General features: G+C 38.7%; 1 protein-coding gene across 5 annotated transcripts; it reads right to left on the reverse strand.

The window, feature by feature from the left end:
• On the reverse strand, positions 1-26,748 carry LOC114141452 (polypyrimidine tract-binding protein 1-like). Of its 5 annotated transcripts, none has more exons than XM_028011990.1 (15): positions 26,619-26,748; positions 20,147-20,180; positions 13,613-13,673; positions 12,771-12,943; positions 11,737-11,883; positions 11,497-11,625; positions 10,522-10,632; positions 10,274-10,451; positions 9,223-9,300; positions 8,789-8,931; positions 8,088-8,121; positions 6,308-6,400; positions 5,248-5,464; positions 5,071-5,148; positions 1-3,346 (listed from the first exon to the last, which is right to left on the reverse strand). In XM_028011990.1, the coding sequence occupies exons 1-15, from the start codon at positions 26,717-26,719 to the stop codon at positions 3,214-3,216; spliced, it is 1,710 nt and encodes a 569-aa protein (XP_027867791.1). In that variant the 5' UTR covers positions 26,720-26,748; the 3' UTR covers positions 1-3,213. The 5 variants fall into 5 exon arrangements, with proteins under 5 accessions (XP_027867791.1, XP_027867792.1, XP_027867793.1 ...); XM_028011991.1 differs by lacking the exon at positions 26,619-26,748 and adding an exon at positions 24,908-25,007; XM_028011992.1 differs by lacking the exon at positions 26,619-26,748 and adding an exon at positions 24,908-24,930 and having other exon boundaries at positions 20,147-20,177.
• Between the last annotated feature and the right edge of the window lie 127 nt (positions 26,749-26,875).

Consider the following 26,875-nt stretch of genomic DNA (forward strand, 5'->3'; position numbering starts at 1 on the left):
TTTAAAAAGAAAAAAGATTTATTTTTTTCTTTGTGACACAATGTAAGGCTCAGAACTTGTTGCACACTCAAATCAAAATATACACGTTTCATTGGATATAAAACCAACAATCACCTCTCAGATAGCCGTGTATAAAACATGTATGTACAGTCAGGTGACCTTTGACCCGGTTTGGGCTCTTGCTCCACCAGACAACGAAAGGTCACGATGCATTCAGGTGCACCCAGGGAGAAACTGAACAAGCAGCTGGACCGCTGTGTTCGCAGTGAAAAGCTTCTTCACAGTAAATAAAAGGACTTTATGTCCAGCATTTGGAGTGTTTTCATTGGTCCACTTTACGTCATGGTAGGAAATCCTCGTAACTCTCGACACCAACAGAAACCCTCAAAAATCACATTAAATATATAACCAAACTATTTCTTTTAACATAGTTGCAAAGTAAATGTCATTTAAAGACAAAAATCTATGAAATATAATGTAGTATTCTTAGTTTTATGGAAAACATTTCAGCCAATAAAATGAATTCAGATGTAATAGGCAGAGTCAAATCAGACCACTGGAATCGACCAATCAGAGGAGACTTCTTTAGCTTCAGCTAAATCAACGTTTCTCACCTATGGAAGAATTCAACTGCCAAAAGTGGGAAATAAATTCAGGAGCATTATTTTTGTTATAGTGAGACATAAAACTCATTCAAACAAGAAACTTAAATGTTAGAGATTTAAAACTTGTCAAAATGAGACATTTTATTGCAATGACTTTTACATCTGATTGTAACACGAGTTTCAAGTTTAACGAGTTTTATATCTTGTTATAACATGAAACTAGTTATAACAAGATGTAGTTTTTTTTTAAAAATCATGTTTTAACAAGTTTTATGTCCCATTTAAAAGAAAAGGTTGTTATAACACATTTTACACCTGATTATAACATTAAAGTTTGTTATAAAGAGTTTTGCATCTTAAAGTTTCTCATTTTTACAAGTTTTACATCTTTTTATAATGTGAGAAACTTGTTATAATGACATATAAAACTCAACAAGTTTCTCGTTTTAAAGTTTTAAATCTCCTTAAAATGAGAAACTCTCCTTACGAGTTTTATATATTCTTATAATGTGAAAGTTTGTCACAAAGAGTTTTACATCTTGGTATAACACAAGTTCCTTGTTTTAACGAGTTTCATATTGTGTTGCGTGTCTCGTTTTAAATTGTTAGAATGTGAAAATTTTATGTTTTGACAAGTTTCATCTCATTATAATGCAAAACTTTTTTCTTTCAGCTCCAAAGTTTCACACAATGACGAGATATGAAAGTCATTAGGATGAGAAATTCACATAAGACATAGAACTTGTCAAAACGTGAAACTTTTGGATAATAATGTAAATTTCGCTCCAACGAGGAACTTTGTTGTTATAACGAAATATAAAACTCATCAAAATGTGAAATTGTCACATTATAACAACGTGAAACTCAGTATAGGGAAAAGGTTTCACATTACAACATGATAAAACTCGTCAAGGTTTCATAGTATAATTTAAAAAATGAAAAACTTTTATGATGTAAAACTCACTATAATGAGTAAGTTTGTTTTAACGAAACAAGTTTAATATCAACTTTCCCGTCATAACGATATGTAAAACACGTTAAAACGAAAAAGTTTTACGTTATAACGTGATAAAACTTGTCAAAATGTGACATTTTCGCATTGTAACATGATTTTAAAAGTCACTGCATTGTGAAATTTTCACTTTCAACATCCGAAATGGGACGTTGTCTCTCTTTTCCTTTTCTAATCGAAGTTCCTCAAACTTTTCCCAGGTGCACTGAACGCATCGCCACCATAAACCTCAGCAGCTCATTTCTACGACGCACTTCGTTCAGACAGCAAAATATCGCGATACGCTGAAAACGGAGTTGACTTCCGAGTGGCTGGAATGTCGACAGTTTGTAAAATTAAGACATAAATGAACCAAACCAGCAAACTTTGATTAAACTGTCAGAAGATTTCACTTTGTGATGTTGCGACTTCAGTGCCAGGTTGCAGGCACGCCGCGTAACCAAACATGAGCAAATCGGTTGAAGTCATTTACATTTTCACAGGAAAAAAAGAAAAACACCACCAATAAAAGCCTGAACCACTATTATTTTGTTTTTTAGTCCTTAAAAATCAGAAACCTGAGGCAGGTGGAATTGTTTGCATCTAAAAAGGGTGTTTTTGGTTTTAGCTGTAGTGGATCACAAACGTATAAATTAAAAACGTTCCGAGAGACACGCAACTAACAAAACAAACAAAACAAACATTCATCTTCGGGTCGAAGAAGGCAGCGGAAACGGCCGAGCTCACCGACAGCGAGGAAAATAAAACAAAAGCTCAGGAATGATTAAAATATTGCTACAATATATGATTACATAATGATTGCATATTTTGGAAAGAAAAGAGCCAGAAAGTGACGAGAAAGAAAAGTTAAATCTAAACGACGTAGCGAAGCTGCTAAAACACTCAGTTCACATGTTTGATGCTACAGTAACCAACATTACAAAACACGAACAGAAAAGCACTGACAACACCAATAAAATACACAAAAATAGGAATATATCTGCAATACATCTCTACAGTAAACCTTTATCAACTGTAAACCTGCTTTTGCCAATTCAGAGGCTTCGTTTTTGTGTTTGAGTCAGAATAAGGCACAGGGGTCATTTTAAGGTCAAAGAGGCGTCTCTAGGGAACGCCCGGGTGAAACGTGACAGTCAGAAGCTACGACTTCCCGAACTGGGATCATCATTTAACAATCTTAATTTTTTATTAAATCAGGCGAGAATCAGAGATTAAAGTGATCATTCTGAGTTAAAGTCAGTTCTGAAGGATTTGTGAAGGCCGACTTTAATCAGTGATTAAAAGTCAAAAGGCAGAAGACGCTAAAAACTTCCCAACAAGGAGGACAGTAAATTCTGACAACCTGACCTTTTATCAAACAGTTAAAACTCAGAATACTGACTTTTCTCTGATTTTAGAGAATAATTACAGGACTTCAGAGAACCACCTCTAAAGTGTTGTATTTATGGGATAATCCTACCTTTCTCTGAAGGTAAAGAGTCTAAAAAATAAAACAATCACAATAATTTAACATCACAGCAGACTTTGTGGTGGTTTCTGCATCGGAATGATTGGAGTGTAGTGGACGCCGTATAAAAATAATAATATCTGTCCGGCTCAGATAGATGACTTGGAGAAGGAGACGCGCAGGTGGTGTGTCTCGCCCAGGTCGTGGTTATGGAACGTGATGAGGCAGTCGATGGCTTCCTCCACTGAACCCATCTGGATCAGAGCCATCTTATGGTCCTTCCTGGATGAGAAAAAACAGACGTTTCTTCCCAGTACGCTTCAGGAAAACTAAAATTCAGAATCACACGCTGTTAAAGGCTCCTAAAACCAATCACGCCTCCATTTCCCTACAGAATGGGAAAATAAATGTTCACTAACGGTGACGCCCACTGGCTTTAGCCGTCAAGTTGTTAGCATAACACGCAAAATCTTAAATTAGGGCTGGATGATAAATCAATAACATATGAATATAAATAGATAATACATCTTATAGAATATTCACTGAACTCCGATTCAGAACCGCACGGCATTCTGGGAAATTAAGGCAGAGGAAAGGTTTAACTGTTCATCCTGTCATAGCTAGCTAAGCTAGGCTGGTGGAGTCATCTAGCTCACGCCCTCTTTGGTTACCTAGCAACTCACTCAAAACCTACTTTTTTTCTACTCTGTGTCGGATACGCTAAACACAAAGTAGCTGCCATAGCAACTGACTGGCAACAGCTCTACTAGCATATCAGGATCCAACACTAAAAACACTCAAATATTTCCCACACAAAGAACAGAACACTCCATCTATTACAGTTTTATGTTTTCAGGCTTATTTTGCGATTATTAATAAGTGATTCCTGTGGTAGATTAGCTGTTAGCTAATTAGCTGTTAGCTAATCTAACAGCAGTGGTTGATTAGCTAATATAATATATTATAATATATTATATGATAATATAATATAAGCTAATATAATAATAATATATATTATTATATATGTATAATATATAATAATATATTATAATATATTATTACAATATAATAATATTATATTATATTATAATAATATAATATAAGCTAATAAGCTTATTAGCTTACTAGCTAATAAGCCAATATTAGCTAATATAATCATTCTACTGATGACCTGTCACAGTTGGTGTGTTGGCTGCCAAAGGTTGTCAAAGTCAAGCTAGCATAACTAATCTACATCCCGCTCCTGCCATTTGTTTTCAACTGATACTTTCTCCTGACTGTGTTATCTAGTTGCTGTAGTGTTTATAATTAGTAGCAAAACACCGCGCCCCTTTTCCTTTAATACATCACACGCAAGATCTCGCCTTCAATCTTTCTGCTGGAAGGAAAAACCTGTTTGCTGATGACGACTAGCATTGCTTTTAGCTATCAAGTTGTCAACATAATATGCAAAATGGTAAATGTAAGCGTGTTATATAAAAGAAAAAGGGTTGCTGTGCTTTGCTAACTGACAACTAGATAAGATCAGGGAAAAGTTTTATTTAAAAAAATCAGCGAAGCAGAGGGATGTATGTCAGCTATGCTAGCTTGACTTTGACAGTCTTAACGTGTAGATATGTTGTGGAATTCTGTGTGTTTCTGTTTAGTTAAAACAACTGACTGACAGGTCATCAGTAGAGCAGGTGTTTAAATGAGCTAATCATCCACTGCTGTGCTCATAAAATGACTTATTAATAATCGCAAAATAAACACCAAGCCTAAAAACATAAAACTGTAAGGGACTGAAGAAAAGACAGAACCAAAGTCAAACAATATGACTTGCTAAAAGTTCATAAATTAAATGTAGAAATGGTTTAACAACAGGATACGGTTCTTCAGAGCCAAGTCTGTGGTAATCAAGGTTGGGGATTTAAACTACACACACACACACAGTTGCTGACGTTTTAGTAACAAGAAGTTGTAATCTTATAGGTTTCAATGTTAGAAAGAGCAAATCAGTGACTTACTGGAAGAACTTGAAGGCCTTGACGATGGCTCCAGAGCTGGAAAACAGCATCTTCAGGTCGTCTTCAACCACAGAAGGGCTAGAAAACGCAAGCAGACCAGTTTTATAAGAGCGTTGACATTGTTTTCTTACCTTCCTTCTCCGGTTTGCAGAGTCTGGCTGAGTTCTGGAAACTTACGGGATGTTGGAGAGGTGCAAGGTGGCGGAGGGAGGAAAGATGTTGGAATAGTTTTTGGAGCCGGGCTTCTTGAAGCGGTGCAGCGGGGAGTTGCTGTAGTCTTTGGTCAGGCCCTGGTCCTCATGTCCTTCACGGGGAAGCTGGACGCTGGTGTGTTTGGACAGCGTGATCCGGAGAGGTTTCCCATGCAGCCGCTGGCCATTCAGGTGGCTCATGGCTGCAAGGCAAGGCAGGTTAAAGGTCAACACCTCTACGTTCACGTTCTGCTCTTAGTTATTAGCTTTATTTATAGCTAATGGCAACATCTAGATGCTAAAGACCTTCATATACAGAAAATCCATACAAAATGGTTTCAATAAGTCTACTAGGGCTACAATGATTTATTAAATTTTTGGTTTTGAAGAAATTATTTAGGGAAATCTGGATTTTTAGTTTCATCAATGCACTCCTTGAATGATGTCAGGATGCACATGGCGGCCATCTTGTTTGACAAGTTTGTTTTAAAAGTGACCCATTAAGTTTCCTGGAACAGGATAGGACAGGTCTGTGACGGGGGTGTCCAAAGTGTGGCCCGGGGACCATTTGTGGTCCGTGACAGGATTTTGTGATAGAAGCCAAGAGTGGTCAATTTTTACCATCAAACACAAAATTGATGACACAAAAATTGTAAATTATTATTATTTTTTTCTAAATAAGTTTGAAACCTTTTTATGTTTTGGATCATAAATGATATGCAGAGTTCATAAAAAAACATTTTCAATGTAATGAATTTTGTGGCCCACCAGCAGCTTAAATTTGCCACTGCTCTCTGGTCCATTAAAACATCTTCATTACATTTTTTCCACAAAATCATTCTTAGATAATGACATTTAAGTCTGGTTGCCAGGTAACGGGCGGAACTCTGCTGGGGTTGCCAGGTAACGGGCGGAACTCTGCTGGGGTTGCCAGGTAACGGGCAGAATTTATAGATTTTTTAATCACTTGTTCTGTTCTTAGAAGCAGTAAAAACCCAAATTTAAGAATAAAAATGGGGTCACACTGAGCATGTGCAGACGGTTACCTAGCTGAGCCTGGGTACTGTCACACATCTGGACCAGAGCGTTTTCCTTCTTGTTGAACAGGATCTTCACTCTCATCACGTCTCCATAAACACCTTGACACAGTCAGAAATTAGAAAAAAACATTTAAATATTCATCTTAGTTTGAGTCACGCTGTGTCATAACCTGCAGTCATAAACCCTACAAGACGTGTATGAAGCAGAACACTGACCCTTCGTCTTACTGGTAAACACGATTTATGGGAATGTTGAACTTTGATGGAATATCAAACTAACATGAAGGAGGCTAGGAGTAAAAAAAAAAACAACAACAAATTGGTAAATATAACTTTGAAGGCGGGGATTCCTGAATGATTATTCACAGGAAATGCAAGTGAAGAAATTAAGGACAAGGGTCAGAGAAAATTAAATTAAACGATGGCAGATTACACCATGTAGACACTGAATTACGGGTTTGATGAAACAAAACCAAGCACAGCTGGTTCAGCACTGAGGACATGCAAACTGAAAGAAACCCAGCATGCAAACTTAAACTGAGGCTCAGTGAACTGAAATGAAACAACAATACATGCAGCTCCTCAGAGTTTGCAGAAGCTCCAGACTGAAAAGCTCCGGGTCGTTTGGAACCAAGACGACTTGGTTTCCATCAGCAAGCAACTGGAAGGAAGTCCTTACTTTTATTAATATCATCATCATCTTTGACAATTTTTTCATTCTTACGATCAGTACCATTATTATTTTACTGCTTGCCTTATTTTAACCATCTTTGCCATTTGTTGCTTATTTTTTACTACTGCTATTAATGTTATAGCTATTTTTGTTACTATTTATTATTTTCTTTTACTATTTTTTTCACTATTCTTAGAATTTTATTAGTATTTTACTATGTTTACCATCATTACTACTATTTTTTTATTATTACAATTTTTCTATTTTTACTACATTATTTTTAATTTTAGAACTTTTTTTTTTTATTACTATTTTTACTATTATTATTGTTACTATTACTGAGAGGACACTGAGAATTTCCAAAAAGAAAAAGGTTTTTTTCAGAATAAGAGCCTCAGTCTTTGTATGTTTGGGTTTTGAACAACTAATGGGAATAAAACAGGAATAAGAGATAAGATGGACTTTCAAAATAAAGTTTACAGTTAATCTTCAATATAGAAGCCCCAATTTTTAAAGATGACAAGTGCATTTACTTAAAAGTAATAATTATCCATGTAAAATGATTTCACTGTATTTTCAAAATAAAGCTCAGTCTTACTAACGTTAGCTAATGTATACATTTTCAAATATTGCATTTCCTCAGGTATTCTTCTGCTTTATTAATAAAATATGTTCATCTGTTAATATCAAATATCAAAAGACAAAAATACTCAAAACAGATGAAAGAAGTTTAAACTATTTTTGCCTTTTTTCAACCACTTAATTAAAACGAATCCAGTTAAGTTGAACCTATTTACATGACACAAATATTAAACCATTGCTAACAGGAGCTGATTGGAACGTTTTGCTGAGATTTTGCCAACTTTCAACTTCCAACTGAATTACTGAGGCCAAATATTTAAACTTGAAAGGAGCGTCAAACATCGGAGGAAAAGCTCCACGTATTGCAGATAAACTCAAATCAACTCAAAAGGTCGAACAAAACAAGCAGTCACTCATTTCTCATGAATCAAGAAACATAAATCAAAATAAAATAAAAAGAAATTCAAAACAAAAACCAGAACATCCAGGTGGTACTGATAATTCAAAAATAAGAAGCTAGTGACAACATACCGAAGAGAATAAAGAGGCAGTGGGGCGTAACTCTCTTTAAAGACAGCAGAGAAGGCAGCGGAGGGACAGGACAGGTAAAGGTGGGAGGGCAGGACAGGTGGAGGGTCCGAGGCGTTTCCATGGCAACAAATTAAAAGGGGAAGAGAAAAAAAAACAAACAAAAAGACAGGTGAGGGGTCAATCAGAAGGATAAATTACCTTTGGAGAGGATGGGGTTAGATAATGTCAAAATAAAAACCTGAGTCAAGCTCAACATCCAAACTTCTTCAAATCTAACAAAATGGAGTCAAATTTTAGCTTGTGCCTCTGACATTAAAAAAAATGTTTCCAGAGGTCAGCAGAGGTCATCAACAGTATCTTCAAAGCAAAAGCAGCACAAGAGAATTATTGCTGCACAAACCTTTGAGACCATTTTGTTAGACTTGAAGAAGGTTGGGGCCGACTTCACTCAGGTAAAATAATATCATTTCAAACATAACTCAACAGGTGTGTGTTCTGTGTAAGGATGCAGGTGTTGAGGGGCTGATGATGTCATAACAGGAAGTCAGAGCTAAAAACCTCAGAGGAAGTGTTTGTGTTTCAGAGGCAGGAGGCCAGGATTCCCCACTCAGCTCTGTGATTTTAGACATTTTGATCAGATATTTTCAGCAGTTTGGGGTTAAAGCGGGTGAGTGTTTCCCGTCGGCGCCGGCGCCGCTCACCTCAGGGTTCAGGTTGCTGACCAGCAGAACCGAGTGTCCGGCGGGGATGGAGGGGAAACCCAGCCTGGCGGTGGCGGGGAGGCCCAGGGAGGCCAGCGCTCCGGGGAGAGCCGGCAACGTCAGGCCCGGGTAGGCGGAGGACACTGGGAGAGGAAAACACACCTGAATAAAACCACGACTATTACAGCAGGTGTTGGAAAAATCATTTTCATTTTGGGACAAATCGACATCATCAGTGGCGAAATCGGTTTAGAAGAGGAAAACGAGCCGCTTCAAAAACGTCTGGATGAATACTTTTACGTCTTCATCAAATAAACAAAGACAATCAGCAGAAGTTTAGCATCAAACATTTTTTACGTTGAATATTTGATAAAACATTCCCGTTACTGTAACGCTGGCCTCTGATTGGCCGCAGCTCTTCAGGTGAAACTCACCTGCTGGCTGGAACGCAAACGCCGGCGGGAAGCCGTGCGTCGCTCCGGCGTACGGCGCCGCAGAAATGATTCCTGGAGCTGCAGAGAGGAATCAACACAGAAACGTTCTGCGTTATCGGAAAGGAGGATCTGAAGCTGATTCTACTTCCTGTCTGGTTTCTTTGCAACTTTTTTAAAATTCTGTTTCTGTAGATCAGAGACTTTCAACGTGTGGGAGAGCAAATCAGCAACCGCCTAACAATCAACAGTTAAATCAGATACATAGTTACTAGAAAAGCTTCAAGCTTTCGTCGTAGGATTAAATTCATAATTAAGTTTTGCATTAATTACTAATTAGCTTGATCAATAATTCATTAATTATATGTAGCAGACATCAAGTCCCTTATTCAAATACATTCAATAATAAGCCCAGGCATAACAGGCATTTATTTCACTAATTATACTCCAAACATTAACATTTCAAAATGCATCAGAAACACCAGAAAATAAATAAATGAATGAGTCAATGACATTTTAGCCAAATTAATAAAGAACCTTAAATTATTATTCAAAATTCACATTTTGCACATTTTTGTACTTCAGTTTGTGTCTCTGTTGCTCTAAAGCCAGGTAATAATGCTTTAGAGGGTTTATAAGGTAATAATTGGGCATCATTTTGGTACGGTGAGTGTAAACGCTGAGTCGGGGGCGTGGCCAGCAGCAGCTAACTAGGATTTAAAGAGACAGGAGGCCCAAAAACGCCTCGTTCTGAAAGAACTGAGCCGCCTGAAAGCTGAATATCTAAGAATGGTTTTGTTCAAAAAACAGTAATGCTTTGCAGCCGATAGACTGATTCTGAATTATTTAACTCCATATTGAGTTTTAGGATGTAAAAGGCTTCAGCCACTGACAGTCAGCAGTCTAAAGACAGCGCCCCCGGTGGCTGGAGGGATGAACAGGTTGGGTAAATCTTTGTAGTTGCTTTATTTTTGTGAACTTGCCACCCTTTGTAAAGCCCTGCTGTAGCAGACGTCAGCAGACTTTACGTGGCGGCGTGTTGGGCCGTCCTTACCGAAGGCGGCGGCCATGGCCGGGTGCTCCAGGGCGGGCTGGCTGTCTCCGGACGGCAGGTCCGGCCGGGTGAAGTCCCGGCTCTTCTCGTTGTTGTATTTGACGTTGAGGCTGGTGAGTTTGGAGAAGCTGATCCTCAGGGTGCAGCAGCCGTTGTAGATGTTCTGTCCATCCAGAGTCTGGAACACAACAGAACCGTCAGGGAGCCGCTCTGCCGCAGCACTGGGAGCTGGGAGCAGCACTGGTTACCAGTTTGGCTGCCTGGGCAGATGAGCCATCTGAAAACTGCAGCAGCGCCTGGAACTGGTTGTTCTTGGTGAAGATGATGATCCGCAGCACAGTGCCGAACTTTGAGAATATCTGAGGGTCAAACAGGAGCAGAGACACAATTTCAGATAAAAGTTTAAAGGGTTTAACTTCAACCAGCAAGTTTTGAAAGACAGGTTCCCTTTTAATTCTTAGAATCATTTCAACGCAGCGCCAATGGATATACCATCAAAAACTATCATCATTTTCAATTCAAATCGCTTTATTGCTGCTAAATTATTAAATAAATAAACATACAGGCTCCAAAACAAAGATATTAACAGTTTTTAATCTGTTATTCGGGTTCTTAAACAATCAGATTGGATCAAAGTGTTTCAGGAAGGGCTGATCATTCGTGAAGCTTCTTTAGAAAAATGGACTGTGGTTGCCGACAATAGCATTAGCTGCTACATGTTAGCATTGAGATGCTATTTTAGCCAACTCCTTTCAGCAGAACTTGAACACAGCGACAGTATTTTCAGTGTCCAATGAGATCGCTGAGCGAAAAGCGACCTCATCATCCATCAATGTTGTTTACAGATGTTGCTCGCGCGTCAGATTTATGGTTGTACCAGAAACACAATAAAAAGGGAAAAAAACAATAATTAAAAACCCAACTAACTGTAAAACATTCTAACATATTAAAATCTACTTAATCAAAATTAACACAATATAAACATATATGCATGTAATTAACTTTGATCAAAACAGTCACGTTTATTCATACTAGTTTATGAATACATGTAATTAATCAAAATTGACACGTTCCAGAAGGCTGACTTTGTAACTGTGTTTATGTGGCTCTGAAGGTTCAAACCCAGATTTCAGCCTGATCTTTAGTTTCTACCTGCCATATCTGAAGCTAATCGTTCCTCTCCAGGTGTAAAAATAATGTCTAGGTGAAAGCAATGTTCTCACCTGGCAGAGGGCGTCCAGGGTGACGGGGTAGAGCAGGTTCTCCACCACCACCCTCAGCACCGTGCTGGGAGCTGCCATCAGCGTGTCCACATGGGAGGAGCTGAGGGCCCTCAGAGCCGCCTGGGCCCTCTGGTAGAAAGAGAGCGGTTAACGGAGGCCACCAGGGGGCCAACAGGGGCCACCAGGAGGTCACCAGGGGCCACCAGGGGGCCAGCAGACTGAAGACAGAGCGGGAGTTACCTCCTGGTTGGGGGAGTTGTCCGTTTTTAACTCCTTGTGGTTGGAGAACTGCAGGTAGACGGGTTGGTGTCGGATGACGGGCATCATAGTGGAGTAATAACCCACCATGTTCTGAGCCGCTTCCTCCGAGTTCATCTCCAAGAAGGCCTGACAGGCGACACGAAGCAGACAGACAGTCAGGGCTTCTGCAGGTTTTAACAACACCTTAAAGCTGCAGAGTCACTTTTTCAAATGTTAAAAATGCCACCATGTTTGTCATGAGATAGATAATCTAAAAAAAGATCAATCCTGCTATTGTCTTCTGAAGAAATTAACCAAAAGCAACCAATCAGAGCCAGGAGGCAGGTTTTAGCGCTGTCAATCAACCCTGTGTATGCACTGGCCGCTATAGGAAAACTGCTTATTCACCGTCATCAGTGGCTATGCTGACTAGCTTTAGCATTCATGCTAGGGTTTACTGATAGAGAAAGATGTATCGGGGTGAGCAGCGTGTGCATGGGCATGATTGATGGCACTACAACCCACCTCCTAGCTCTGACTGGTTGTTTCTTGAAGGCAGAAGAGCTCAAATTTTTCACAGATTGTATATCTCATACCAAACTGTCACAACAAATATGTGAAACTATTTTTTATAAAAGCTACACACTGCAGCTTTAAGGCCCTGCTGTTAGCACGTAGCTAAAGATTTGGGATTTTTTGTTGTTGTTTTTTAGCTTGGATCAAATGTTGGGAAAACACAAATTCCTGACTTTGAAATAAAATGTTGTGAACCTTAATTTTGTATAAATTTTAAGTAAACCAGTGAAAAACATTTTTTTTTAAATGGTAATTGTTCCATATAAACAGCCATTTTAACCAGCTTGCTTCTGTTTCCCTTATGCAGAAACCAAACCACTGGGACAAACAAGTCAGATTCATATCCACTTTTACCAAAACCAAACAGATTGGAAACATACAGATAGAGATACAGAAACGATATATATTCTTCAGTTTTCAGGATGGGTCGGTCTGGGCGTCATGGCGACGGCCTGTACCTGGTTCTTGGCTTTCAGCATCAGCAGGTTGGTGACGTCGCCGAACGGCAGGCCCAGGCTGATGACCTCGGCCTCTGTGATGTCGCTGGGAAGCTTGCGGATGTGGATGACCCGCGACGGCAGGCTGGGGCCTCTTATGTCACCTTTGAACTTCTTGCTGTCGTTGCCATTGGCTGCAGGAGCAAAACGTCAGAACGTTCAACCACTAAGTGGTGAGGTCGTTTTCTTGACCCCTTGCATGTTATTGTTAATATTCAGAAATTTCGCACATGTGCACAACACCGCAGGGCAATAAGACGGAGGCATTATTAATCCAGTGCAGTGCGCCACAGCAAAGGGAAAATATCGCAGAAAAACCACTGAAGAAGAACTCAAAACCACTCGCATTCTGTTTTCTCGCTCTCTGTGTCGGCTACGCTACACACAAACTTGTTTCCATAGCAACTGACAACAATGCCACTTTATGTTTCAAGTTTCAACACCAAAAAACACTGAAATATTTCCTACACAAAGATCAAAACATTCAGTCGGGTACAGTTTCATGTTTTCAGGCTTGATGTTTGTTTTATGATTAATAAGTGATCGCTGTGGAAGATTAGCTACCGCTGCTACTAGCTAAGCTAACACTCGGTGGTAGATTAGCTAATTTAATCACCTGCTCTACTGATAATCTGTCAGAGACTTGACAGCTAAAACCAAGCTTAAACAAAACATTTTAAACTTGAAATCATTCTTGTGTGGAAGAAATCATGATGCAAAATATCACAGATGATCATATTTAACCAAACTGTAAAATTTGATACAAAAACAATGAAAACTTTCACTTTAGGTGACTTTCTGACCTGTGGTGCTCATGATATACGGGCCGTTGGAGACGCTGGAGAAAAGCTCGTCAGATCCTCTCTGGAAAAAAAATTAAATTGATCACATTTAATATCGGCCACAAAACATTGAAGTTTTAATTATGGAAACAGTAAAAACAACTTTCTGAATTAAAGAGGTAGAAAATCACAGGTGTGCTAACGAGTTTTCCTCCTGTACATGAGACTGTTGGGCAGAAACCCATTAGAGTCGCTCTCAGGGAAAGTGAAGCAGTGGCACACTTCTACCAGCAGATGGCGTCCCACAGATGTAAATGTGGATTGAATTTGAATCAAACGGCAGGAACACTAGAAACCGATCATGTCACCCGAACATCACCTGCAGCCTCTGATTCCCGCCCCACCAGCAGAGGGAGCCGGGGGGTAAATTCCTGAACCAGTTCAATAAAAAACAGATGCTGACAAACAGGCAGAGTCTCATTCAGCAAACTGAACCGCCCTCATCTCCGGCTGAAGGACTCAAACTACAGAGTTCAACCTGAATGTTTCACAAGAAACCCAGAGTGAAGGTTTCAGTTAAGATTCACCAATAAAAAAAGCAAAAGACTCAGGTAAACTTTTAAGTATAAAAAATGTTTAAAGTTGACCAGAAACTTGAAACTCTGATGAGATAATTATGTTATTGGAAGACATTAAACTATAACTAAACACCAACTATTAACACATAAAAAAGGCAACCATAAATAAAATAGCTTTTTTTAAATAAAAAGGAATTTTTGCACTTTAATACATAGCTCCCAACAGGTCTGAACCGGGCGTGATCCGCGCCATCTTGGTAGGCAGGAGGACTTTACCCACCACTGTGAAATACTAAGATAAATATCCCTGATATTTACTGTAGTACTAGCAAAATTAGCTTAACTAATGTAGCCTGCGTGTTTGGTTCTACATGTACTTATTCTGCCAGTCACTAAACCTTTTAATTCACCCAAAGAGTTTGTACGTCCTTTAAAAAGCCGCTTAAACACTGATTCTATGTGTTCATAGATTTCAGGCCGTGAAGCTCCTCCAGGTTGGACGCACGCTTCATGTTCACCAGGTAGTTGTATCATAGTATGAGATTACAGGCAGCTTGTCCACGTTGTCTGACATATTTTCCTTCTCCATGTCATTCGGGTCGATCCTGACAGCCGCCATTTTGTTCATGTATCTTTTCTCTCACATTGGTCAAGATTGTTTGTTGGTCTGGAAGCCATGGATTGATTGCTTGGATTGCTTTGCGCTGCGATCGCCTACCAAGACGGTGTGGATCACTTACGGTTCAGACTTGTGTTTTTTTTGACATTGGTGGAAAACTGACATATTTGAAATGGAAACAGAGCCGGCGTGTTGATCGGAACAAACATCAACGCTCAAAAAGTCTGAAGAACTATTATTGATCTGGACTTTTTTAAATTTTAGAGGCTGTTGGCTGTTTGGAAGGAGATAAAACAAAACGAAAGTTGGTTTTCAACGTTACGCTACATTTCTCTGCCTCATCGTTTCATCTTTGCAGGAAGTCAAAGGTTTCTGGCTTTTTCTTTCTACCTGTATAAAGCTGCTGGGATCTGCTTACCAATCCCCCCATGAATAATAAAAGCAGCAGAAACCCGAGCGCTTCTCTCCGCTGAGCCCTCTATCTCCGTCTCCATCTCCGGCCGACAGCTGCCGGACAAAGGAGCCGAGCTCCGCTCAGCGGCCGCCAGCTAACCGCCACGAAACAACCGAACCGCCGCGCTGCTCCTCCTGATGACATCACTGATGATGTGGCTGGTTGCTCCGCATTGAGGGATTGAAAATACCTCATTGTTGATGGAAACCATAATAGAAAACTGAAGCTCAGGAATTGTTTCCATGGTTTAAAGAAACTGAAAAGCTACCAGTGCTGATCTGAAGATGTCTCCCAGAGTTATGTAGTAACTAGTTACATTTACTCAGATTTACCTGAGTAATCTTTTTGAAAAAATGACTTTTAGGAGTGTTCTTACTATGCTGTACTTTTTATTTTTACTTGAGTAATTTTATTATGAAGTATCGCTACTCTGGAGTAAAATTTTTGGCCACTCTGCCCACCTCTGCTGCTTCGAGATAAAGCTGAATGTTTCTGAATTAAACTGGTTCCTGTGCAGATTTATGACAATTTCTGCATTTAAGAATCTGTCAATCTTTAAGGCCGTTTTTCCTCGTAATAGTTCGGTAGATTTGGTTTGATTGGTGACCAAAGATGAAACATTTGTTCCATCTCCAGCTGCTGTGGTTGTTTCTCTGCTCTGAGTCAAACCAACCAAACCCTTAGAGCAACCTGTTCCCCTACTGGCCTGTGGGGGCGCTGCACCAAGAACCACTGAAGGAAATGACAGAAGAAGACACTAAACGCAACTTCCTTCTTCAACAAATGGAAAGAAAAATGGAGTGGCATCAAGGATTTCTCTTTAGTCTTTTGTTAAAGACAATGAGCCATTTCTCCTGCTAGCACTAGCCTAGCGTGTTTGTTTTGGTTGTATTTACCCAGAATGCCCTGCGCTGTAGTCTACTTCCTGATTTTGTAGTGGTCTCCAGTCCGCTTGGCGTTCACATACGCATTCTAACTGCACCAGAGTTCACTTCAACTGAACCCAGACTGAGGTTTGGAGGTGGAGCGGAGTTCACGCTTCCACAAATGAACTGGACTTTCTAAACAAGTGGACTGGAGTCGGATTAAAGCGGACTGAACCGGGCTGCCGTGAGTTAATCCCAAATCTCATTTCACAGTAAATTACATAGTAGATGATAAGTGTCCAAAGTGCGGCCCGGAAGCCATTTCTGGTCCCTGGACTGATTTATTTTGTGACCCTCAAAGCCAATAAATTATACAAATCTGACCAGGTGCTTTATGCAGACAGACTCATTTATCTTTATTTCAGGTAAATATTACCCTCCAATTAAAGTCTTCTTTCAAGGGACCATATTAGGTGCAACACAGAGTATCTGTATTTCAATAAACATTCTCATTTCACTTTAATTTCATAGCAAACAGACTCTTGTGTAGTAAGACATCCAACTTGTAAATAAACTTATAAATATAAGGTGATGCATCTTGAATCAGGTTCATCACCAGATTCACAGAAATCATCTAAAAAGAAACTAACTGAATCAGATGAGGAATTGCTGCATGCTTTCCCAAACACTCTCAGATGTTTTTATCCTAAATGCAGGCCTGTCTGAACACGACTCCACCCTGCTCACCTGCTGGTCCCTTTACCATTCATCAAACTAATCACCTGGAAAGAAATGTCGATTGGAACATTTTACCAGTTTTCTTCCCAACATCAGTTTATCTGGGATTATTCCCGACATTCACATTCACTGTTGGGAATCTGGGAATTCCTGAAACCTGCAGCTTTCCTAACTGTGGATTATCTGGGGCGGTTCTGGTCTCGCTAACAGAACTGGGGGTTAGCACTCAGTCTGGCTTCAAGTTACTCGCCCGAGGTGAGAGGAGGAAACAGGAGAGGACGCCGCCCCCGCTCATCGCATCACTTCCTGCTCTCTGATCCCCTCAGATATTACCGTTTCTCCTGATCAACGCCGTTCAGGAATGAAAACGAGGCAGGACTGAACACATGCTAACAACATTTTTTAAATATGAAAAAGCTTTACTGCTAAACAATAAGCGATCCGCAATCAACACCAAAACAGAAAACCAGCTTAAAAACTAAACGTCTCATAAAGAGTAAAAGAAAGTACGGCTCCATTTTTACTCAGTTGGGATAGTTTGGAAAAAACAATTGTTACAGCTGGATAATAAATCAATAATAAAATACATTGAGACAATATGTCAATATCAAAGGATAATACGTTTGATCCAGAACCGCACTGCATTCTGGGAGATGTATACAGAGGAAAGGATTTTAGCCGAGCAGAAGCTAACTAAGCTAAGTTGGTGGCTTCAACTCACTCACTCATTCTTTGGTTGCCTAGCAACAACCTGCTGAGTAACTTACGCAGCAGCGGTTTGTTTCTCCACCGTCCCTCATAACTGTTTAAAAATAAAAACCAGTGGAGTATAAATTGTACATGAAACAGGAAAGGTTTGGTAAACAAATTTTCTATACGTATCAATATCGACTGATATGAAATGTTTATATCGTGATACATATTTCAGCCATATTGTTCAGCCCTAAGATATATTAACTTTTATTTATTCTCTCCATTTAAGCATAAAAACTACAAATCTCCACCATTTTCAGTCTGTAAACACATCAAATATAACTTATAATAAATTTGACTTTTTGATTTAACGCCTTGAAATTGGGCCTCTGTCTCTTTAAGAAGCTCCGCCTCCAGAAAATCATCCCAACATGGCTCCTCTATTAACCCTTTAATGTTTTTACCAGTGTTGCTCTGAGCAGCAGCTCCTATAATGAGCTCATCAGATGTTTGCTAATTACTACCGGCTAGTCCGAAGGAGCTGAGTGAGGGAGGAGCTGTGCCTCAAAGGCGGGGCTAGGTCCACCCAGGCGTTTTGCACAGCTGAATGGTTGCCATGGAGATTAAAGGATTTCTCAAACATGAAAAAAATCAAAGGAAATAACATAATAACAGGATGGAAATTTCACATGATACTGCCTCTTTAATAAATGTGTTGTTGCGATTCCTCAGGGTTTTTAGCAGGAATGTGACGCCATAAAACATCATTTAGTCCTGGTAATAATGCAGCGCTGCATTTAACCACTGCAGCGCTGGACTTGTGGTGTTTTTATGCTTTTGGGACAGCTAAGCAGTATGAAGGTATGAGGTGACCTGCGGAAATCCTGAAGGTAAATCCACAACTTCCTGCTCTCACCTTGAACAGAAACACTTTCATGTAGTTTCTGAGATGTACAACAGGCTGCAGAGCAATCAATTTAAACAGCCACACCAAATACAGCAGAAACATATCGCTGGAGCGATCACAAACCTAAACATTTCCTCAGTTAAAAATAAAAAAGTCCCTTGCTGTGGTGGCGCAGCGGGTTAGCACGCCCCACGTTTGGAGGCCTTAGTCCTCGACGCGGACGTTGCGGGTTCGACTCCCGGTCCCGACGACCTTTGCTGCATGTCTTCCCCCCTCTCCTCCCCCTCCTTCCTGTCTGCCTACTGTCGAAAAAAATACAAGCCACTAGCGCCGCAAAAACTCTTCGGAGAAAAAAAATGAAAAAATAAATAAATAAAAAAGTCCCGCCGTGAAGACTCGTCTGTCTTCAGCAGATCGTCGGCTGTAAATGCTCCAACACGCTCTGGTATCTTCCAGTTTTACTGTCCAATTATTGCATTCCTTAGAGATGTGATAAATCGGCCTAACGCTGTTCACACGATGAGAAACAAACTCCAGTATGGCTGCTGGCGGCTCAACATGACAAACAGCAAATTAAACGATAATTATCACAACAGATCTGTGGAATCCATGACTGCTACTGTTAAACATTTCTTACCGTGGCAACAGATAAGATGTTAAATATGAACCTGATGAAGAGCTTTCTAAAAATGAATATAAACCAAGTTTTTTAACTTGGGGCTTAAACAATTAATCGTAATTAATTATCAATATTAAAAGAATTACTAACTTAGATCAAGCACCTCTGTCAGGGGTGTTAAAACTGTGGTCTGGGGGCCATTTGTGGCCTCTGAAATAATTTTGATTATTTCAAGCACAAGCAAAGCAAGGTAATAATTTGGCCAACAAAACAGAAAATTACCAACAACCCTGAAATGTTTTTTAAAATCATCAGTTTTTCGGGCGTTTTTTAGGGGTTAGCGCGACCTATATTTGGAGGCCTTGAGTCCTCGACGCGGCCGTCGCGGGTTCGACTCCCGGACCCGACGATATTTGCCGCATGTCTTCCTCCCTCTCCTTCCCCGTTTCCTGTCAGCCCACTGTCATATAAAGGACACTAGAGCCACAAAAGACCCTGGAGGGGTAAAAAAAAAAAAGATCAGTTTTTCTTCTTTTACTTTTGTCTTGGATCTCTAAGGATTTATAGATTTAACAGGTAAAACAAAACCACAAAATTTTGAAATGCAAAAATGAGCTTAAATTATATTTTTGGCCAATGAGTACCTTAAATTTGCCGGTTTTGGCCTCAGAGGAAAAAAGTTTGGACTACATCTTGATTAATAAAAATATATACAGTAAATACTAAGTCTAGTAAGGCATTTGCACTAGAAACTAGACCAAAATACTTGGTAAGATTTTGAGTTTTTGCAGTGTAATCATTTATAGAGATCATGAGGATCAGATTTCTCCGTTTACAAACCAGAAAAATCAGGAAACAAGAAGGAATCTGGGTAAATTTTAGGAACTCAAATGTGTTGAACTGCGATTTCTAATCCATCATCATCGAGAACCATTATTTACCAGATTTAGTTTGCAGTTAATAATCAATAAGAACCACAGAAAGCTTAAAGATGAATCCTCAAACTGGAATGTGAGCAAACAGAACAACAAACCAGCGGCGAGGACAGAAAGCAGGAGGAAGAACAAGCAGAGGTGCCTACCTTAGTACCAACTGTTATATCGTGGTGGACACTGCTGTGAAGAGAAGAAAGCATGTTAGAAGCAGCAGGGAGAAAAACTCAAAAACAGCAAAAAGAAAATAAACAAATAAAAGGGCAGAAAACGGTCGAGGTTAAAGAGACGGCGCGAGCGGAGAGGCAGGAGACGGAGAGGAGCCCAGCAGAGACGGCAGGGTGAGACCAAGCAGAGCCGCTGCACCACCACCACCAACAATTACTATTATTATTATCATGACTCACTAAATACTAAATTAGAACCGTTTCTACAGTTGGAACCAAATCCAAAACAAAAAACTGTGATTTCATTTTAAAATAATCATGTTTTAGACTGGAATTAAACAGCCAAAGTGTAACAATGTGGGTCAGAACTGAAGCCACTAAAGCTGCATTAGATCAAACTTTTCCACTGACTAGTGCAGTTAAAACAACTATCATATTTAAAGGGGCAATGTTATGTGTTTTACAGGCACATTGTTCCACTTTATAGCACAATCAAGTAATTATGTTAATATCAGTTGTTATAAAAATGCCAATTATGACTTAAAAGAAATTTACTTTGTAAGTTAACACTCTGGAAAATGCCCTCTCTTTTAAAAACTCAGAAACAACATGATGATGTGGGTAAAATGGTATTAAGTGTTCTTTAATTCACTTTTATTGCCCTATTGTAATTTCACTGAGAAAATCACACTCTACGCTGATGATATTGTTTTGTGTTCCAAAATACTTAGTTATGCGTTTCCCAGGCACATTGTGCCATTTTAAAGCATAATCAAGTAACTATATTAACTTCAGTTATGAAAATGCTTTATATATCAAATATGACTTTAGAAATTTGACTTCCTGATTTAACGCCTTGTAATCAGGCCTCTGTTCCTTTAAAATCTCCTGCTCTTTCTGAAGCTCCGCCTCCAGGAAGTCATCCCAACATGGCTCCTCTATTAACCCTTTTATGTTTTTACCAGCGTTGCTCTGGGCAGCAGCTCCTACAATGAGCTCAGCAATTCCACCAGCTGTTCGCTAATTGCTGTTGGCTAGTCTGAAGGAGCTGAGTGTGGGAGGAGCTGTGTCTTGAAGGCGGGGCTACATCCACCAAGGCGTTTTAGAAACTGAGTTGTTGCCATGGAGATTAAGGATTTCCCAAACTTTGATAAAACACTACATTTGTGAAAAATTAGCATGATTTTGTATAAAAACACAAGGCTGACTAAAAGTAGCATTTTAAAAGTCTGGAAATTAAAGCACAGAGTTTGAATGATGGAGCCTGGACAGTTTGTTGATCCTCATTCTTACAGAAACATAAAAACAAACTCCTGCATGTTGTCAGGCGATATTTGCAGCAGGAAATGATCCAATGCAAATAATGAACATGAGTTCGATCACAGCAGATGTTTTGTTCCTGTTAAATCTGCTTTGGTTAACAAACCGTTTTCTCCTAAAGTCAACCAAATACAGCCTGATGTCGATCAAAATGCTTTAAATGAACTTCTGAAGCAAACCGCAACAAGTTCAACAGCTTTTAGGAGCCTGGTTCTGTTTGTTTTACTCCTACTGGTTCAGGAAAATGTGTCAAAACTTTTAACTGAAAAGATGAAACAAAATTATCGCCAAAATCCTGAAGTAAACCTACAGCAGACAAAGAGGTGTCACTATGCTACAATAAATACAAAACAAGCTTTCTGTGGACACAGAGGAAAATAAAAAAGTTTTAAAAATAAATTGTTTGAACATTTGAGTTTCAGGGTGTGTGAAAAATCTTCAGCAATTCTCATAGAGTAAATCTTTGCAAAAGAAATGAAAGAAGACAATGATTCACACGGAAAAGACACAGTGGCTCTGAGAAGTCTGAAAAATCGACATAATTCTGAGATGCTAAAAGAATTAGACTATAATAAATCCACTTGGTTCAACTGAAGTTAAATACAATAAAAAATATGCAAGATGCACCACAATTAATATTGTATCAGCTGATTTTAGTCATTTTGAACCAGTCTGTGAAACTGGGCCGATATTAGCAACCAATGTTTATTTCCACCTTGTTGAGATTTTATGTCAAAAAAATTGGTATTGGATAAAAACTGGCAGGTCAGACTCCTTAAGGATTGGTAATCGCCCAGAAACTGCAATCAATGCAGTCCTAGTTCAGACTGGCGTGAAAAAGTCGAATTTGGGTTGAATGATGTCAAACATATGAAAAAAAGTTGTTCTTTACTACCAAGTGTGCGCATTAATAACATTTTAGGGTTATTTGTAACTTGGAAGCACAATAAAAGAAAAGTAGACTTGAGTTGCCTTGGCAAAAACAAAATCTTCTTCTGCATTATAAAATATAAAAATTATTCACCCATTTCTATCAATTGGATTTATTTGCTGATTAAATCATTTTTAATCAAATAAAAACTCCTGTTGACAATCAAGAAGAGGGTCATAAGCAAGCAAAGTCGTAAAAAACAAAGAACAGTTCTTACTAACTAAAACTGGCTTAGAGTCGTTCAAAAGAATCGTTTTGCTCTTGAACGACATAAATAATCTCAGCAAGTTTGACTTAGTTTCCTCCGATCATATAAATATTGTATACGCTCCCGAAGCGTGAAATGAGTCTCAAAAATACTCGTGTACTCGTAACCAGATCTGTGCGTAAATGCAGTTTTGTGTGTGTGTACCAGGTGACTTGTGGGTACTTTTTCAACATTTGTAGGTGTAGGAAAAGGTTTATTTTATTTTTAAAGTTTACAAATCCAGTATTACACACGCACAGATACTTTTACACACCCACAGATATTTTGAGACCATTTTCACTCCATAATTATAATTTTTAAATACAATCCTTTGGTAAGCTAGCTGTAGCTTCACACTTTGAGCTGATGTCACGGAAAATAAACAAACATCCACATGCAGTATCCTGCTTTCCACCAGGGGGCGCCCGCTGGAAACCAGTGGCTTTAATTGACCAACATATTTGATGTGTATTGATAATTTTTGACAAAATGTAAAGTTTGTTCTCAAATTACTGACTGTACTTAGTTTTTATGACATTTTGTTTTTGTGTTTTTATGATGTAAAGCACTTTGAACTGCCTTGTTGCAGAAATGTGCTGAACAAATAACCTTGACTGATTGATACATTTTCCACACATGAAGTTTTTGGGTTTAATCTTCCACTTCCTGAACAGCGACCTCCAGGTTTTAGGTCAAAGGTCACTGACGTTTACGTCGTAACGTCATCCATCTTGAACGTAACCTCAGCTGCTTTTATATGGTGACAATATTAGGAAGTAAAAACATCCAGGTTGCTACAATAACATCTTTTTTTTTACATTTACTCTCCAAAACAGATAACATGTGGAGAATTTGGAAAACGATTTTAAACGTCACAAACACATGGCGCTTCACCAGAGGTGTGTGATCTTTTCAGAGCTACATAGGATGAGTCAGAAACCGGCTGGTCGGGCTGAAGACCCCGCAGGGCCTGATGACTCCTGACGAAGAATATTTTCCAGCTACAGAAGAGTCGCCTGATGGGACCTTGGGGGGTTTATGGGTTCGTTCACAGGCTGGTGATACGGCAAAACATCTAGAGGAGCTAAAACTAAATGCTCAGAGGGTTTAAACTAAGGAGAATAAAAAGTTCTTAAACAGAAATGGCATCAATGCCTTAAAACTCCTGTGATTTGACCCGAAAGTATGCAACGCACCGCATGTGAAGGTGTGCAAAAACACCCTGGGGAAGTTCAGCTCTGTTCTAGTAATGATTTCATTTAAAATCTGATTATTTTTCTCAAACTACTTTAAAAAGTTTTTAGAACTAAAATTAAACTCCTTCAAATCTCAACTCACAATTTGCTAAATGTTTCCTCACATGTAAATATTGTTCAAAATTGAGTTTTTAATACAAAAAGAAATTAGGAAAAAAGGTCAAACAAATTTTCCTTTGGGTTAATAAGGTAGCTTTGATTTTGATCAAGGCACTCTTTGAGTTATTCTACACATGTTTCTGTCGCTTAAACAAAACATTTATCAAGTTAAACACGTTAACAAAAGGAAAAAAATTAAAACTACAAAAAAGTAAAGAAACAATCAATAAAATCCACCAATCAATGTAGTTTCAGTAATAGAAGTTACTTCCGTTTACAACTTGGGCTCATAAACAGAACTCCATGTAAAGTTCCAATCACTTAAATTTCTTCTCAATCTTTAAAAGCACAAAAGACACTTAAACAACTGTTTAGCAGCTAAAAATGTATTTTAGCAATAATTCGCTAATTCGGCTCAGAATTATGTCCCGTAAGTTACTTTTTATTTGTTTTTCACTTCCTCAAAGTGATAAAACAGTAGCAGTGGGCGTGAGACGCATCGTTACCGTAGAGATGAGAGCTGGAAGTTTGAGACTCCTCCAGCAAATTACTTATAAACCAGACATAACCTAGACAAAAGCGGCTATGAAGCTTCTTTCTCCGGGTAAAATATGTGACAGTGTACTGCCGGGTAGTGTTAGGGGACTTGTTCCCTCAGATAATGGCCCGTTGAGAGGCTAGCACTGCGGCTAACTCTGCTAACGTAGCTTCGTTTCCTGTTTTTTGACAAACACAAACTTCTCCGACAGCTTCTTTTCACAACAACAGAACCCGATACTTTGCAGAAAACTACACCACCTTTCAACACGTTTGTGTGTCTGGTCTCAAATGGAAGTAAACAGTCAGAAACCACATGTAAGAGGAGCAGTGAAGTCGATGGGATAACTCACCCGTCCATTGCACAACACGGAACTACGGAGCAACAGGTTCCAGCCAGCGGCCAGCAGGATTCCCCCATCCACAAACTAGTATCGACCAACAAAATGGCTGGAGGCGGGCCTGTGATTGGACAGATTTACTAAATATGTGGGCGTTGCTTCTTAGACTCGAGAGGGGATTGGCTAACGCGCAACAACAAAGAGGATATGTTCCAAAGAGCAGAGATCGTCTATCGTCTAAGAAGATGTAAGCCTCTGAAGGGCCTGCTTTGCTAGTGGGCGTTGTCCCGAAAAAAAAAACAAATGCAAACCTGCGACCCCCAAATATATGGAAGCCCGTTAATGCCACTTTGTAAAAACCACACAAATATAAATTTAAGTACTGTAAAAATTAGATTAAAACTACTAGATTAAAAAATCAACAAAAGTTTCCGTAACATTACAAGATAGTACTATTTGGTTATGAATTTGAAACCCGGAGCTTTGTGGTGGTTATTATGAGTTTAAGAAAAATAATAAATAAGTTTTGTAATTATGAGATTTTGGTCATAATGCTGAGGTTTATAGTCACAAGCTTATTGTTTTGAGGTTAATCATAAAATAAGAAGTTCAACATTATGAGCTTTAAAGTCTTAATGAAACTTAAAAACCAAAGTTAAGAGCTTCAAAGTCATAAATATTAGAGTCAAGTTGTAATAAAGAAGAAAGTTGTAATTTGAGTCTAATATCATAAATAAATGTGAGTCCTGAGACATCCGTTGGGGGTTCTGTTCTATTATTTCTTCCCTCCTTTCTCACTCTGCTTGTTTCTTGTCTTAATACAGGGCAATAGTGTGCCAACATTTTTTAATGCCAAAATAAAAGATATAAAGTTGTAAATTGAAGTTTTAAAGTTATACTCATAGACTGAAAGCTGTATTTAGATATAGTAAAAAACATTCGATTGAGACTCATTATTTAGACATTTTAAATTGTAAATTTAGTCATAGGCATTAGACAGGTTTTCTAATTTTTCCTTCTAAGTGAAATATTACTGAATTAGACATTTTTGTTTACACACAAAAAATTTGGGTGAAAAAGAAAATTGAAACTTGTTTGCATTGTCTCTTTAGCTACTGACAGAAAGTAAATGAAGTGCTATTTATTCAAATTTCTCTAAATGCATAAAATAATCAGCACTATTAGAACGATTCCAAAGAAATACGAGCTCATAATAGCAGAAATGAACAGAAACTGGAGGTACTAGGGAAAAAAGTAAGAGTGGGAGGTCTGACAAACAACAGGAAAAAAATTATTGTTTTACAGAAACAGATCTGACACAAAACCTGTCATCATACATTTGATCTTCCTGTTTGTGTACAGTCATCAAAAAGTCATATATAAGGAACTGAGACTAAGAAAGGACAGAAGTTGCTCTTGTGAGAATTTCTATCAGCATTTTTACCAAATCTATTCCATACTGCCTGAACTATGTACAAAGAAAAGTGACATTTCAATGTATATTGACAATTTTAGCATAATAAACATCTCAAACAATCTATAAGTGCTGCAGAAAATATCTGGATAAAAAGGTATAGTCACTTATTGACTATTGATGTGTTGAAAAACATTTTTCAACTTGGTGCATTGATAATGTAAGAGAAGCAAAGATCCTAAATAGGCAGAATGTTAGACAACTAAAACTACAAAATGACAGAGGTTCTGATCCATTCAAAGGTATTACCATAGCAGTAGCTGGTTCTTTCTCTGTGCTGCAGCCGAGTCATGTAACACACTAATAAATAATTCCTCTCTGCATCGCTTTTCAGGAAATGAGTCTATCATGTGATGGTAAATGATCCAGCAGTACACAAATAATTCAGAGGGTGCATACACAAGATGCATTTTTTAACACCTGTATCCATGGAAACACATTTAAAAATAAAAGCTGTCACATGACATGTCATTGTTGCAAGATTAAAAGTCACAATCAAAAGTTAT

This window comes from Xiphophorus couchianus, unplaced genomic scaffold, assembly GCF_001444195.1.
Source record: "Xiphophorus couchianus unplaced genomic scaffold, X_couchianus-1.0 Scaffold1000102, whole genome shotgun sequence".
NCBI classification, from domain to species: domain Eukaryota; kingdom Metazoa; phylum Chordata; class Actinopteri; order Cyprinodontiformes; family Poeciliidae; genus Xiphophorus; species Xiphophorus couchianus.